A 14,134-nucleotide genomic window follows, 5' to 3' on the forward strand; every position below is an offset into this window, starting at 1 on the left:
ATTTTTGAGTTGTTGGCCAAAGAGGTCCCATGGAATCACCCCTTCCCCCAAATATCACAGGCTATTGCCAAGCCCACTGATTGCTTTCCACAGTGAATGGTAAGGCCCCATTGTTGAAAACGATATTTATTTTACTGAACACGGAGAAGTGCAGCTGGTGCCAAACTAGAAGCTTACCCCCTACCGTGTTCATGGTACTGGAAGGTATTCTGCACTCTACTAGAGGATGAAGGCAATCATCATAATCACCCAGCTACAAACCCTGTTACTTACAACAGCAAACTGCCTAGAAGATATTCTGGTACCACAGTGGCACAGAAGTTGTGAAAGTACATGTTGATTGGATTTAAGGTGCACTCCATGAGATGGAACCCATACCCGACCCTGCTAAAGTGCCAACAACCTAAAACTAGATAGGCCATGGGCCCTGTGGAAAACCTATCATTTTGCTAAAGGAACATTGCACTAAAATGATTCCTGATAACATATTGATATACCCATAGATCAGTGCCTCATTCAACCCTAATCAGAGAAGCTTCTTCATGCAATAGATGGGAATTAAGAGAGACCCACAATGTTCAGAGAGTGAGAGACTTTGGAGTGCTCAATCCTAAATGGGACATCTTCATCAAATCCTCTCCTCAAGGATCAGGGATGCTTGAGTTGGAGAAAGCAAAAAGTTTGTGAGAACCATAGATGAGGAATGACTCCAAGGAAACAGTATGTTACAGACACAACTGTACTGATGCACATATGAACTCACAGAGACTGTGACAGCATGCACAATGCCTGTACAGGTTCAAGTCGAACAGTGCCCCACCACTGAAAGGGGGAAGTGGAGAGGGGGTTCCATCCCTAACAAAAAAGCTATCTGTAATTGATATCTGTTAGCAGAGGGTGGATCAGTTTTCTACAATGGAGTGTCACTGGGTTTACCAACCACACTCTAGGGCAAGCCTCATGGGCAGGAGTAGTAGGCCAACAAAAAATAAACTCCTTTTTTTGGTGAATTTTTTGTTTCATTTTGTTTTCAAACTTTCTATCTTACAGGTGTTTTTGTTTACTTTTTTTCATTTTGTGTTTTTGTGGGAGTTTTTTTTGATATAGAGAAAACATAAAATTGGGTGAGTAAGAAGGTGGGGGAAGATCTAGGAAAGGTTGGGGAGAAGAAACATAATTAAAATGCATTGTATGAAAAAATAAATAAGAAGGAACAAAAAGATTAATTTTCTAATGAATAATATTTTTCTATCTTCTCAAATTACAGAATTAAGTACCCCTATAACTATATTTCTTGAGAATTTGTGTATGTATCTATATGTGGTGTGTGTGTCTGTATCTGTGTGTATGTATTTGTATATATGAGGGTGCTTGGATGTAGTAGCCTGAGGATGAAGCCAGCAGTCTTCCTCAGGTATTCTCCATCTTATTTACTGAGGCAAGGTCTCTCAGTTGAACTCATAGCTCCTCAATATTGCTCTCTAGCTAGCCAGTTTGTTCTAGAGATCCTGTCTCCACCTTCTGAGCATACTGGAAAAGTGCCAGTATACTCTATCATCACACCTACTTAACATTTACACGGGCCCTCGGGACCAGAACTCCCATCCTCACACTCACACAGTAAGCACTTTACCGCCAAGCCATCTTCACAGCCCTCTTCAAGAATGTCAGCCTTGTGGGAAGGTAGCTGGATACACCCAAGTCCTACATGGCTGGTTGATATAGGCATCACCATTAAAGAATATAATCTAAACAGCTAATAAGGAATATGGAGTTCAAGCTCACTTGGAACATGGATTTCTCAATAATACAAGAGACTGAAGTCAGAAACTGGACCCATGTCTCTGTTTTTCTCTCCCCTCAACTGTTCACTCCCCACTTAGGCTTTTCTGCCATTATAGGGAGTAGATCTTCTCTTCCACTTTCTCCCCTGTCTTTCCAGGCCATTCATAATGCTTGATCATGGTCTCAGAATCATGCCTTCTGAGTCAAGGAATAAGGGTAGGAGCCATCTGAACTCACATAGTATCCTTTCCACTGTGTCAGAGCAAGCAGGCAGTGTAGGCCAGGCAGAATGATATTCCCTGACATAAGATAGTCCAGTGAGACAGCTAAAAAACAAAAAGGAGCTGACTTTTTTATAATTTATTTTTGTTTTATGTACATTGGTGTTTTGCCTGCATGTATGTCTGTATGAGGGAACTGGAGTTACAGACAGTTGTGAGCTGCCATGTGGGTGCTGGGAATCATACCCAGGTCCTCTAGAAGAGCAGCCAGTGCTCTTAACCATCTCTCCAGACCTGGGAGATGGAATTTAAATAAACTATAAACTTGGATCATATCACACTAAGTTTCAGATTGTCTGGCATTCTTAAATTATTATACTAGCAAGAGAGATTTCTATTTACCATACAGCTAGTGTCAAGACTTTTCCATATTATGTCCAAGACTACAGATATAGGCAGATTTGGAACTTTGGATGAGATGAAACAGTCATTTTGGCTGCTTGTGACCCAGGATAGCAATGCTTGACTTCATATGGCACTATCTGTAACACTGAATGACCTCTGACATTCCAGAGGTAAGAGTTCTACAGAAAGATCTTTTGAAAAGACCTCGGGAGATTGGGTAATACCAGAATGTTCTGGGTGCTGATCCCTGTCAACTTTTGCAACTGACAAACAGAAGCCTGCCAGGACAAATCCCCATTTTTAGTTTTTTTGAGGTCTGTTCATAGTGTTCTTCCTTGTGGCCATACAGATTTGCCTTCTGCGCACTCCACCATTTATTTAAACATAATAGGTATGTTTTATTGTGGCACACATATCTTTGATGGTTTATAAAGTTGACTTTTCTTGACTTGAAGGACTTTGAGCTGCTACATACTCACCTGAGCAGTTCCTCCCCTACACTCATCCATTTCCCAAGGAAACTGTTACCATAATAATGTACATACATATGTATATGTTATTTAAACATTACTAATACTTAACCTAAATAACAGTAAAACCTGCCCACATGCTCATCATGGCCATAGTTTATTATTTTATACTTTATAAACTTTATCTACTTTTTAATACTTTATTATTTTTAATATTCACTTTACATCCCGATTGTAATCCCCTTCCTTGTCTCCTCTTGATCCCACCCTCTCTCTGTCTTTACCCCTCCTCCCTCCCCTGCCATCTGACCTCAGTCTATCAAGTTTCATCCAGACTGCCTGCATCCTCTTCCTTTGTGGCCTGGCAACAGAGTCCATGTTAGAGACAGCCCATACTCCCCATATTAGGGGACTCACATGAAGACTGAGTTGCCTATTGACTACATCTGGGCAGGGGGTCGAGGTCCTCTCCATGCATGGTCCTTGGTTAGTGCATCAGTCTCCGCAGGTGTCCTGGGCCCAGATTTGTGGTCTCCTTGTGGAGCTCCTGTCTCCTCCTAATCCTTCTATCCCCACACTCTTTCTTAAGACTCCCTGTGCACTGCTCAAAGTTTGGCTGTAGGTCTCAGGATCTGCTTCGATCCCCTGCTGGGTGGGATGACCATAGTTTAAAAGTATTTTGTATCAGCCAGGCATGGTGGTGCCCACCTGTAATCTCACTCAGGAAGTAGATGCAGGTGGACTGGTGTGAGTTCAAGGCTAGCCTGGCCTACAAAGCAAGTCCAGGACAGCCATCCCAGGTTACACAGAGAAACCCTATCTCAGAAAAAAAAATATTTTGCATCAAGTTTTGCTGACTCTACAGAGCAATTCATTATTTTGAAGGTAAGTAAAGAGAAATGTAGGAGAGATGAACATGTTTTTGGGTTGGATGGGGAAAAGATGAGTAAGAGAGCAGGATGTTTTTCCCCTTAGAAGTTGAACCACTTTGTGAGGGAGCTTGGATGTTACCAGCTGAAAACATCCTAGTAGAGACTCTGAGAGGAGATATATATATGAGGCCAAAACAGGAGGCAAGAAAGAGGACTTGGCATTGTTTTGGCTGTTCATCCCTGTAGTTAGAGAGATGCTCCTATAGACAACTGCTCCAGGGAAGAAGAGCCTCAGCCGCTGTTCCAGGTTCCAGCAGCAACCTTGGTTGAATTGTAGGTTTGCTGAGATCCTGCTGACTACACCGGGAGAATCATTACTCAGAACTGATCTCCTTAAGGTTTTATTATTGTGTTCTTTAATATCCTTTTCCTATTGTTTGGGTTAGTCGGGTTGTAAGCGAGGTACGCTCTGTTAGCAAGTTCATAATAAAGTATAATTATTAAGAAAATTGAGCCTACAGAGGAAGAACTGAATTTCCATCCAGCAGCTTCCATCTCAAGTTCACGTAGGCAGACAATGAAGGGATGCTCTCTATAGAAATAATCTAGTTACCAAATAAAGAAAATGGACTGAGGTGACAACTCAGTGGTCAAAATGCTTGCCTTACAAGCCTGAGGACCAGAATTCAAATTCTCATACCCACGTAAATGTCAGATAGGTGTGGCAGCATGCCTGTAATTCCAGCTTCCTAAGGCAGAGACAGGGTTCCCAGAGCAAGCTGGCTACTCACATATGCCAACTCTGGGTTTGACTGAGACCATACCTCAATAAATAAGGTAGACCAATTAAAGATAATTCCCAGCATCAACTTCAGGCTTCCACAGGTATGCACATATGTATACATATACCCCCATGCACATGTTCCTCTAAATATACATATATAAAAATGGAAAAATTAAAAAAAGAAAGAAAATATAATAGATTTTGGATCTTCCCAGATTGTAATTAAAGAACCTAGACAATGACAATCTATAGCTTCTAACATCACAAAAACAAACAGGAAACTAAGAGCATCTCAGGACAAGTGTGGGAGATGGAATACTGTCAGGGCAGCCAGTAACATAGAGATTACTGTTCACTCTGGGGGAGGTAATGGCATTGCCTTGTATGTGGGATCCTCACACAACAGAAATATCAGAGCTTAATCTTATGGTATTTGGAATTTGTTACAAAATACTGAGGAGTCTGTGGTGTGAAAAATGGAGAGTTACAAAAGAAAAAAAAACTAGCTGTAAATCTAACCTTGGTCAAACTTTGATGAGTAATTTTTATGTGTTAGAAATTGATTATAATAAAATTTTTCCTCAACATTTTTTTATAAATATTTTGAAATGTAGAAAACTTTTTTAAAAGTTATACAGTTAAATCTCAAGGATTCCACAGTGAATGCTTTTGCCATGTTTGGTTTTATTTCCTTAGTCTCTCTCTGTCTCTAGTTGGTTATTTTGCTCTGTAGACCTAGCTGGCCTCAAACTTAGAGACCTTCTGGCCTCTGCTTACTGAGTACAGGGATTAAGGGCATACACCAATTATTCCTTACTCTTATTTTTTTTCAAGACAAGGTTTCTCTGTGTAGCTTTGGCTGGCCTCGTACTCAGAGATCCGCCTGCCTCTGCCTCCCGAGTGCTGGGATTAAAGGAGTGCACTACCACACCCAGCTATTCCTTACTTTCTTAAAGATACTAGATGCACTACATTGCTTGATGCTATCTGGGTTGTAGTTCTTAGTGTCTGTAGGCATTGGTGGTAATAACAAAGCCCACTGCAACTGTGCTTCAGGGGTCATTCTTTACACGGAAGGAGAATAAACTAATACAAATGTAGGTATAGCCCAGACACATTAGAGGAAATGCCTTTTTCTGCTCATGGCAGGTGAAGAAGCAGTGTCTGTGTGACCAGGAGTCCTGAAGCAGGTGACATGGTGGCTTGACCATCTTTATAAGTCTTAGGGACAATGAGAATGGTGGCTTACCATGCTTCCAACTGCCATCCTCACCATAGAACTGCAGTACTGTTTTCACAAAGTCCTTCGCATTAAAACAAACAATGGGGCATTTACATCTAAGTGTCCAAAGCAGCATGTTCCTAGACAAGAGGAAATTCACCATTTAGATAATAATTCAGATCTTGGAAAAATATTGTAATATAAAATATCTAGCTATCCTTATTCAGCATATACACACCTTGACTAAGGAATCCTGTGAGGTGAGCATTACTTCTTACGTACAGTTTATACACTGTAAACCTTGGATCAGGGCTTATCTCTGAGCAAAGCTTCACTCCTGAAGCTCCTTCCAGAGTATACACACTGGACCTGGGCCAAGCCCCTCCAAGTATCCCACCTCTCAGCATGCCAGGTCTTTCCTTCTGCCATTTCACTGTGCCACTTCTACCCATACTGCTGGAGATGGCATATGTTCCATCTTGTCTACTCTTCCTCCCATGACTTGTGCAACCTGCTCAAGAGATGTTCTGGGCAAGCATCCTACCTACATACCTTTCACAGAAGGACACACATGTGCTAAACCACAGCTTCTTCCATCACCTCCTGGGCTTCTGAATATAGGGTAACATCTAATATTTATCATACGTGTGTAGATACCAGACTAACATTTCACAAGGCTGCCACACTGAAGCTTAATCACAGTGTGGCAAGACGGGCAGGCACTCCAGCCAGTATGAGGGGACTTGGGTTCATAGATGTCACATATAATAAATGGTAAGGTTGGGTTCTGATATTATATCTTGCTACTGACAGAAGCCCTACACCACAAAACCATAAGTTCCTCTTCATGGAAAAAATACAATAATGCATTAAAAGAGCTCTTTGATGGGTGAGAAAGGAAGTAACCAGGAGCCCAGTAAACATGCACACTGGGTGATGTGTAGTTGGATTTTGCTTGTCTAGGTCCATTGACAGACACTATAGTGTTTTGAAAGTTATGTGGTTTGGTCTTGGCTTGTTTGAACAGGAGGCCAAGTTGGTAGGGAGACCAAAGAGCCAACAGCACTGGCTCTTGGCTTAGATAAGACTGGTAAAGGATACAGGAAAGAAAGGAAGAAGTGAAGAATGACAGAAAAATGAGGTATGGGGACTTCCTTGACAAATGCTGAAACACAGGTCCAGGATGAAATGATGCCTTCTCCTAGGGAGAAATTCAGGCTGGCTGAAATCTATCTTGGTAAGACAAAGAGCAGAAGGGCTTCTTGTGGGCTGGGAGATGGCTCAGTGGAAAAACCACTTGCCACACAAGCATGAGGACTAGCATTCAGATTCTACTCTAGTTTGCTTCTGTTGCTGAGATGAAATACCCTAACATAAAGCAACTTGGGAAGAATAATCTTAACAAGTTATAGTCCATCATCAGGAAAAGTCAAGGCAGGAACCTGGACATAGAAACTGAAGCAGAGACCATAAAGGAATGACTGCTTGCTGGCTTGCACTTAAGCTCATATTCAGATACCTTTCTTTTATAGCCCAGGTCTACCTGCCCCGAGATGGCACCACCCATAGTGGACTGGCCTCTCCTATATCAATTAGAAATTAAGAAAATGCTTCACAAATATAGTCAAAGTCCAACTGATCAGGGCAACTCTTCAGTTAAGGTTCCCTCTTCCCAGGTAACTCTAGGTTTGTGTCAAGTTGGCAACTAAAGCTACCTATGACAGGTCCCCTGAACCTATATAAATGCTTGTGGTCTGCCTGTAATCCCAGCACTTGGGGGACAGAGATCCCATGGCAAGCTGGCTAGCTAGACCAGGAAGGATAGATGAGCTCCAAATGCAGCAAGAGACACTATGCAATAAAATAAAATGCACATACATGTGTGCATGCATATATACATGCAAACACTTACATATACCTCATACACATGCAAAATTTCTTAAAATATATTTATGTGAATATTCATAAAGTATGATTTAAGTTCATTTTGATTCCTAAATATAGTACTGTAAAATTGGGACCATTATTCCAGTTTTATAATATATGAGGGACTATCTTTCCTAGAACTTAACATGCTTCAAAATGATGCTAGATAAATATGTTACAGGATATTTGATCCCATTTTGAACTCCAAGATTATGAACTGTAAAAACTTGTTTTGTTGTTGTTTTTTTGTTTTGTTTTTTGTTTTTTGGTGTGGTTGAGCTCTAACACACACCTTTAATCCAATAACTTTCTGTTTATTGTAAACAGGTGATTGTGGTGTGGCTCAGCCCTAGCACACACCTTTAACCCAAGAGCTTCACATACACAGGATTTAATAAAGTTAATCCTAGGTCAAGAGGAAGAACAAGAAACCAGCTGACAGGGATTAAACAGAAAGGAGGGACTGTGAGGTGAAGCGTATTTAAGATAGTGTGGAGAAGAAGAAAGGGCTTTTGGCTTTTTCCTCCTGGGCTGTCTGGTGAGCTGGCAAGCTTTTGGCCTTGGGCTTTGGTTTTTAGCTTTTGGGTTTTGGCTTTTTCCTTGGGATTTTAGCTGAGTAGGAAGATCAGCTGGATGTTTTCTCTGCCTCTCTGGGATAGCAGGTTTTCACCCCAGCATTTGGCTCCTGAGTCTTCATTGGTAAAATCAAACAATTTGGGATTTTCTGTTTTTAAAACAGCATTTTGGCACTCCAACTAGTGGCACACCCCCACAGACAGAGCAATCACTCCAGCAACGGACAAACAGATTTGGTAAGTCATCTGGGAAGTAATCAAGGAGAGAGTTAAGGATGGAAGGTACCATAATATAAAGCTTTAGAACCCTGTATAGTATTATTCTAGATGGCTTGAAAAAAGAAGCAGAAAGCCGGGCGGTGGTGGCACACGCTTTTAATTCCAGCACTCAGGAGGCAGAGGCAGGTGGATCGCTGTGAGTTCAATGACAGGCTGGTCTACAAAGTGAGTCCAGGACAGCCAAGGCTACACAGAGAAACCCTGTCTTGAAAAGCCAAAAATAAAAAATAAAAAAAAGAAAGAAAGAAAAAGAAAAATAAAGAAAGAAAAGGAAAGAAAGAAAAAGGAAGCAGAAAATGAAAAAGCGAAATGGCTTAGCAGAAATTGTCCCAATACCAATTATGATTATTATCATTTTGGTATTTTATACTTTATTCCTAATATTCATAATGGCTCTCTGTACTTGCTCAAAGAAAAAGTGGATACAAGCCTTAGAGGGATAATTAGAGAGACTTATAAAGGAGAATAAGAAAAATACTCAGAGAGATACAGGCAGAGGAATTTAGATAAGCCTTAGAAAGATCTATAAATGAGAATAAAAAAATAGACACAGACAGAGGAATTTAGGCAAGCCTTAGGAAATCCTATAAATGAAAATAAGGAAATTTCTCAGACACAAACAGTGGGTTATAGACAAGAGCCTACCACACCACAACAAAATGAAACTGAAAGGGGGCAGCTAAGGTTGTTAGATAACCAATGTTAGTTTAGCCAGTTACTATACAAGACCTACCAGGAGATGATAGGCACCCCAAGGTTATAATAAAACTAAGGGAAATGATATGGACAACTTAGATTTGAGGAGATTTATGGAAGTGGTCATCTCCTATGGTACGCATTCATCCTATGTGAAGCAGATGCTAAATTCATGGGCAATACATAACAGGATTAACCCCCAAGACTGGAAAGACTTGGCAACAGCAATATTAGAACCTGATCCTCAGTTACAATGGCAATCATGATGGAATGATGAAGCTAAGACCATAGAACAATGAAATCAGGCCAGAGGTATTTATATTTCCCAGGATCAGTTGCTAGGTGAAGGTCAATAGGCTGATTTACAAAGGCAGTTTGAATTTGATGATCACATGTTGGCACTATGTCATCTAGAGGCTTTAAGTACTTGGGATAAGGTGACTCAGGAAAGAGGTCTGAGCCATTTACTAAAATTATACAAGGCCCCAAAGAAGCCTTTATTGATTTTCTACAAAGATTGACTTCAGCTGTTAATAATAATAATAATAATAATAATAATAATAATAATAATAATATCAGATTCGAAAGTCAGAAAAATACTAATTGAATCTTTGGCTTTTGCAAATGCTAATTCAGAATGCAAAAGGAAAGATCAGCACCAATAGAGGAATAGATTAGAGATAAGGCTGATCTCATGTCTATGATGCTAATCTGTTAGAAGAATCATTTCTAAAAGTCTTAGGAAAAATCAAAATGGCAGGGTTAGGGTTTTAATTGTGGTAATCAAGACCATTTTAAAAAGATTGTAGGGGCTGGAGAGATGGCTCAGTGGTTAAGAGCGCCACCTGTTCTTCCAAAGGTCCTGAGTTCAATTCCCAGCAACCACATGGTGGTTCACAACCATCTATAATGTGATCTAATGCCCTCTTCTGATGTGCAGGTGTACATGAAGGCAGAACACTGTATACATACTAATAAATAAATAAATCTTAAAAAAAGAAAAGAAAAGAAAAAGAAAAAGATTGTAGGCAAGGCATTCCTAGAAACAACGGTTTTTCTAGAGATAATCCAAAAAGAAGGCCCCAGCCTTCTGGAGTATGAAGAAGATGTGGCAAAGGCCGTCATTGGACTAATAAGTGTAGGTCAACAACCCTTTGCCACCAGGAAACATACAAGGGGGCCACCTGAAGGCCTCAACATCAAATTCAATTCAATCATTCCCACTGGAATCTTTACACAAAGAGAAGATGGAATCTTAGAATGGATATTTTTAGCACATAAACAGAGTAAAAAATTAAAGACCAATGTAGAAAAGATTTCCGAATTGATCCTGAAAGGAAAAATGAGACTTCATAAATTAGCAGGAATAGACCCAGCAGAAATTGTGGTTCCCTTTACTAATGCTGAAATTGCCTCATTATGGATAGAAAAATAAACATTGGCAAAGAATGTGCAGTAATGTTTTGAGAGAGATTAACAAAAAATATCCCCAAAACAAGAGACTTCAATTTATAAAAAGAACTAATTAGATTCTCCTTTGTATAGTAAAAGGGACACATATTTCTGGAGTACCTACGTTCTATACTGATGCAAATAAATCAGGAAAGGCAGGTTATAAGTCAGGAAAAATAAGTAAAGTGGCTCAGAGCCATTATGATTCAGTTCAAAAATCAGAGTTGTATGCCATTCTTATGATATTATATGGTTTTCATTAATCTCTTAATATACAGTTAATAACTTGAAATATGGAGAAAGACTTATTTTACATACTGAAAGTGCTGAACTTATTCCAGATGATTCAGAATTAACTTTGCTATTTATTCAACTACAAGTAATTAGAAATAGAAATCATCCCTTGTATATAACACATACCAGATATCATATGGGTCTACCAGGCCCTCTAGCACAAGGTACTGATTAAATTGATCAGCTGTTAATAGGAAATGTGCTAGAAGCTTCAGAATGTCATTTTAAAAAACCACCATGTTAACAGCAAAGGTTTGAGGAAAGATTTTCCTATCACTTGACAACAAGATAAGGAAATTATAAGGCAATATCTTTCTTATTCTTTGTATAACCAAACTACATTACCTGCAAAAAGTTATCCAAAAAAATGAAATTTGGCAAATGGATGTGTTTCATTTTTCATAGTTTGGAAAATTAAAGTATGTGTACCATAACATAGATACATATTCAAGATTTCAGCGGGCAACTGCTTCAAGTTCTGAAAAGGCTGATTCTGTAATTATACATTTATTAGAAGTTATGGCTAGTATGGTGATACCTGTACATATGTCTCTAGTAAAATGAAATAGTTTTTGCATATTATAACAGAAAGCATATTACAGATATACCACACAATCCTACAGGACAAGATCTTTCAATAAAGATCTAATCACACTTTTAAAAAATATGCTTAATAAGAATAAGAAAGGAACAACAGCTACAGAGAGAGGTTGGGTAATTAAAAAAAAATAACCTGCAGAATTAAATCAGCCTGAATATTTTAAAGATACCTTGACCTCAGAATGAAAACCAGGATATGTGTTACATTGGAGAAGAGGTTTTGTCTCTGTTTCCACAGGAGAAGGAAATCTGTGGATACCATCAAAATTGATAAAGATTAGTGTAGAGGAATGTTAAATCAGAACATGGCTGTTCTGGCAAGAGATCACATTCATAGACCTTCTAGGTCTATGTGACCCAGCTTGCAAGAGATCACACCCAAAGAAGTAGGTCTGTGTGATCCTGCTGGACTACAAATACACCTTTAATACAGGAGACAGAGGCAAACAGAACTGAGTTCAAGGTCAGCCTGGTATAGAGCAAGAATCAGGTAAAGAAAAGCTTAAGTCCAGGCATGGTGATATATGCTTTTAATCCCAAACAATGGTAAAATTAGTTTGTGGAAGGAAGCACCCATGTTTGAAAGTGATGTCTAGTTGAATGGCAGAAAAGTTGATGAATCAGAGATTTGACAGAATAGGAATACGCCCAACTCTCACGAGAAAAGAGCAGAAAAGGAAGGTACTTAAGAGGCAGTTTCACAGGCTGGGCATGTTGGTGCATGCCTTTAATCCTAGCACTTGGGAGGCAGAGGCAGGTGAATGAATCCCTGTGATTTCAAGGCAGCCTGGTCTGCATAGTGAGTCCAGGACTGCCAGGGATACACACAGAGAAACCCTTTATCAAAAAAAACAAAACAAAACAAAAAAAGAGGCAGTTTTACAAAGGGAGGAGGCAGTTTTTACCTGGACAGTAATAGAGAGATGGGTGGCAGAGAGAGAACTCAGGTGAAGACAGAACGAGACAGAAAATGAAAAGAAGCCAGATTAAGCAGATTGCTGAGTTAGTTTGAGGCCAAACAGAGCAATTCCAGGCCGAGAGAGAAGCCAGATTAAATAAGTCACCTGGGAGAAGAGTTTGAGCCAGAACAGCTGAGTTGAACCAGCCAGCCCAGAGCTCAGAAGGAACAAGTAAGGGTGAGCTTATTAAGCAGTAAGACTCAGAGACTAAAACATTCTAGGCCTGCATTAGATTGTATGGAGGCTAGAAGCTTCCAGGACTAGGCCGAGGTTAGCAGAAGGAAGAAGTAATACTCCCAGACAACAATTGAGCCAGGAGAATAAAATTACTTTTACAGATTAGATTTGAACAGGAGAGTTCTCCTGAATAAAGAGAAGTGATAGTTCATCAGACAGCTTGGTCACTCAGTTCAAACTAATATATAAAGACTGAAGTTTTCTTCTTAAGTAAAAAGGATAGTTTTATTGTTTGGTATTGAAAACATAGTTCAGAGATGTAAAATGTTTTAAGTAACTTCAAAGGTTACTACAGTTCAAACTTCGTTTATAAATCTCTAAGAGTTGGATTAATTTGGGGCTAAGATTAAAAAAAAAAGATCAGGGTGGTGGTAGCCCATGCCTTTAACCCCCGCAGACAGGTGACCTCTGCACGTTAGTTGTTCTCTAAATCCTAGGGTTACAATGAACAGCGTGGTGATGGGTGAGCAGTTGGGAGGCATATGCCTTTCATTGCAACACTCAGAAGTCAGAAGCATGCAGATCTCTGAGTTCAAGGCCAGGGAGATTTCAGGATAGAGGACAAGGCTTCCTTCCCCCTAACGTCTCATTGCAAAGTAGTCACAATACTGAAGCAGGCTCCCCTGGCATCAAGGATGGATCCTCCATTCCAGAAACTCTGAGAGAGGAGACCACTGATTTCTGTTTTGTTTTGTTTTTTTAATTATTTTCATGGGCTGGAGAGATGGCTCAGAGGTTAAGAGCACTGGCTCTGCTCTTCCAGAGGTCCTGAGTTCAATTCCCAGCAACCACATGGTGGTTTACAACCATCTATAACTGTAGTCTCATGGGACCAGCTGATCTCTTCTGGTATACAGATAGGTGTACATGCAGATAAAATACCCATATGCATAAAATAGATAACCTTAAATTATTTTGATGTGTTCATAAAAAAAAAAACTAAAAGTTTAAGTAGTTAAAACTGGAGCTTGGGAAGTTTTACATTAATGTAATAAATAAAAATTTCTTACTTGACAAATAGACTGTGTGCTTCTTGCTTTGGTCCCCAGAATGGGGAGCACTCAGTATGTAAGTAGATACAATGATCTGTGGATGTGAAGTCCTCTCCCAGAGCACCACCATGGTCTGGGGGAACCAAAGGGCTGCTGTCTACATGGCTTTTTAGTAGCACTACAATTCCTTTAACAGGACAAGTTAAAGCCTGTGAAAACATAGTAAATACATAGTAAATACAAGGTCACAAAATGAAGTAGATACATTACTTTATGAGAGTAAGCTATACGACAAAAGAGTAACATCTATAATGATACTTTAAAAAGCTGTGCTGCCTATCTACTACACCTGAGCAGAGGGTCTA

General features: G+C 39.7%; 1 protein-coding gene across 2 annotated transcripts in view; it reads right to left on the reverse strand.

The window, feature by feature from the left end:
• Poln (DNA polymerase nu) overlaps positions 1-14,134 on the reverse strand; it is a 121,463-nt gene that overhangs the window by 86,620 nt on the left and 20,709 nt on the right. For both annotated transcript variants that reach the window (XM_051165013.1, XM_051165014.1), the window contains exons 4-5: positions 13,788-13,978; positions 5,787-5,899 (exon numbers count right to left, since the gene is read on the reverse strand). In XM_051165013.1, coding sequence (XP_051020970.1) covers positions 5,787-5,899; positions 13,788-13,978 — 304 coding nt within the window. The remainder of the gene's footprint in view (positions 1-5,786; positions 5,900-13,787; positions 13,979-14,134) is intronic.

The sequence above is a fragment of the Acomys russatus genome, chromosome 22, assembly GCF_903995435.1.
Source record: "Acomys russatus chromosome 22, mAcoRus1.1, whole genome shotgun sequence".
Taxonomy (NCBI): domain Eukaryota; kingdom Metazoa; phylum Chordata; class Mammalia; order Rodentia; family Muridae; genus Acomys; species Acomys russatus.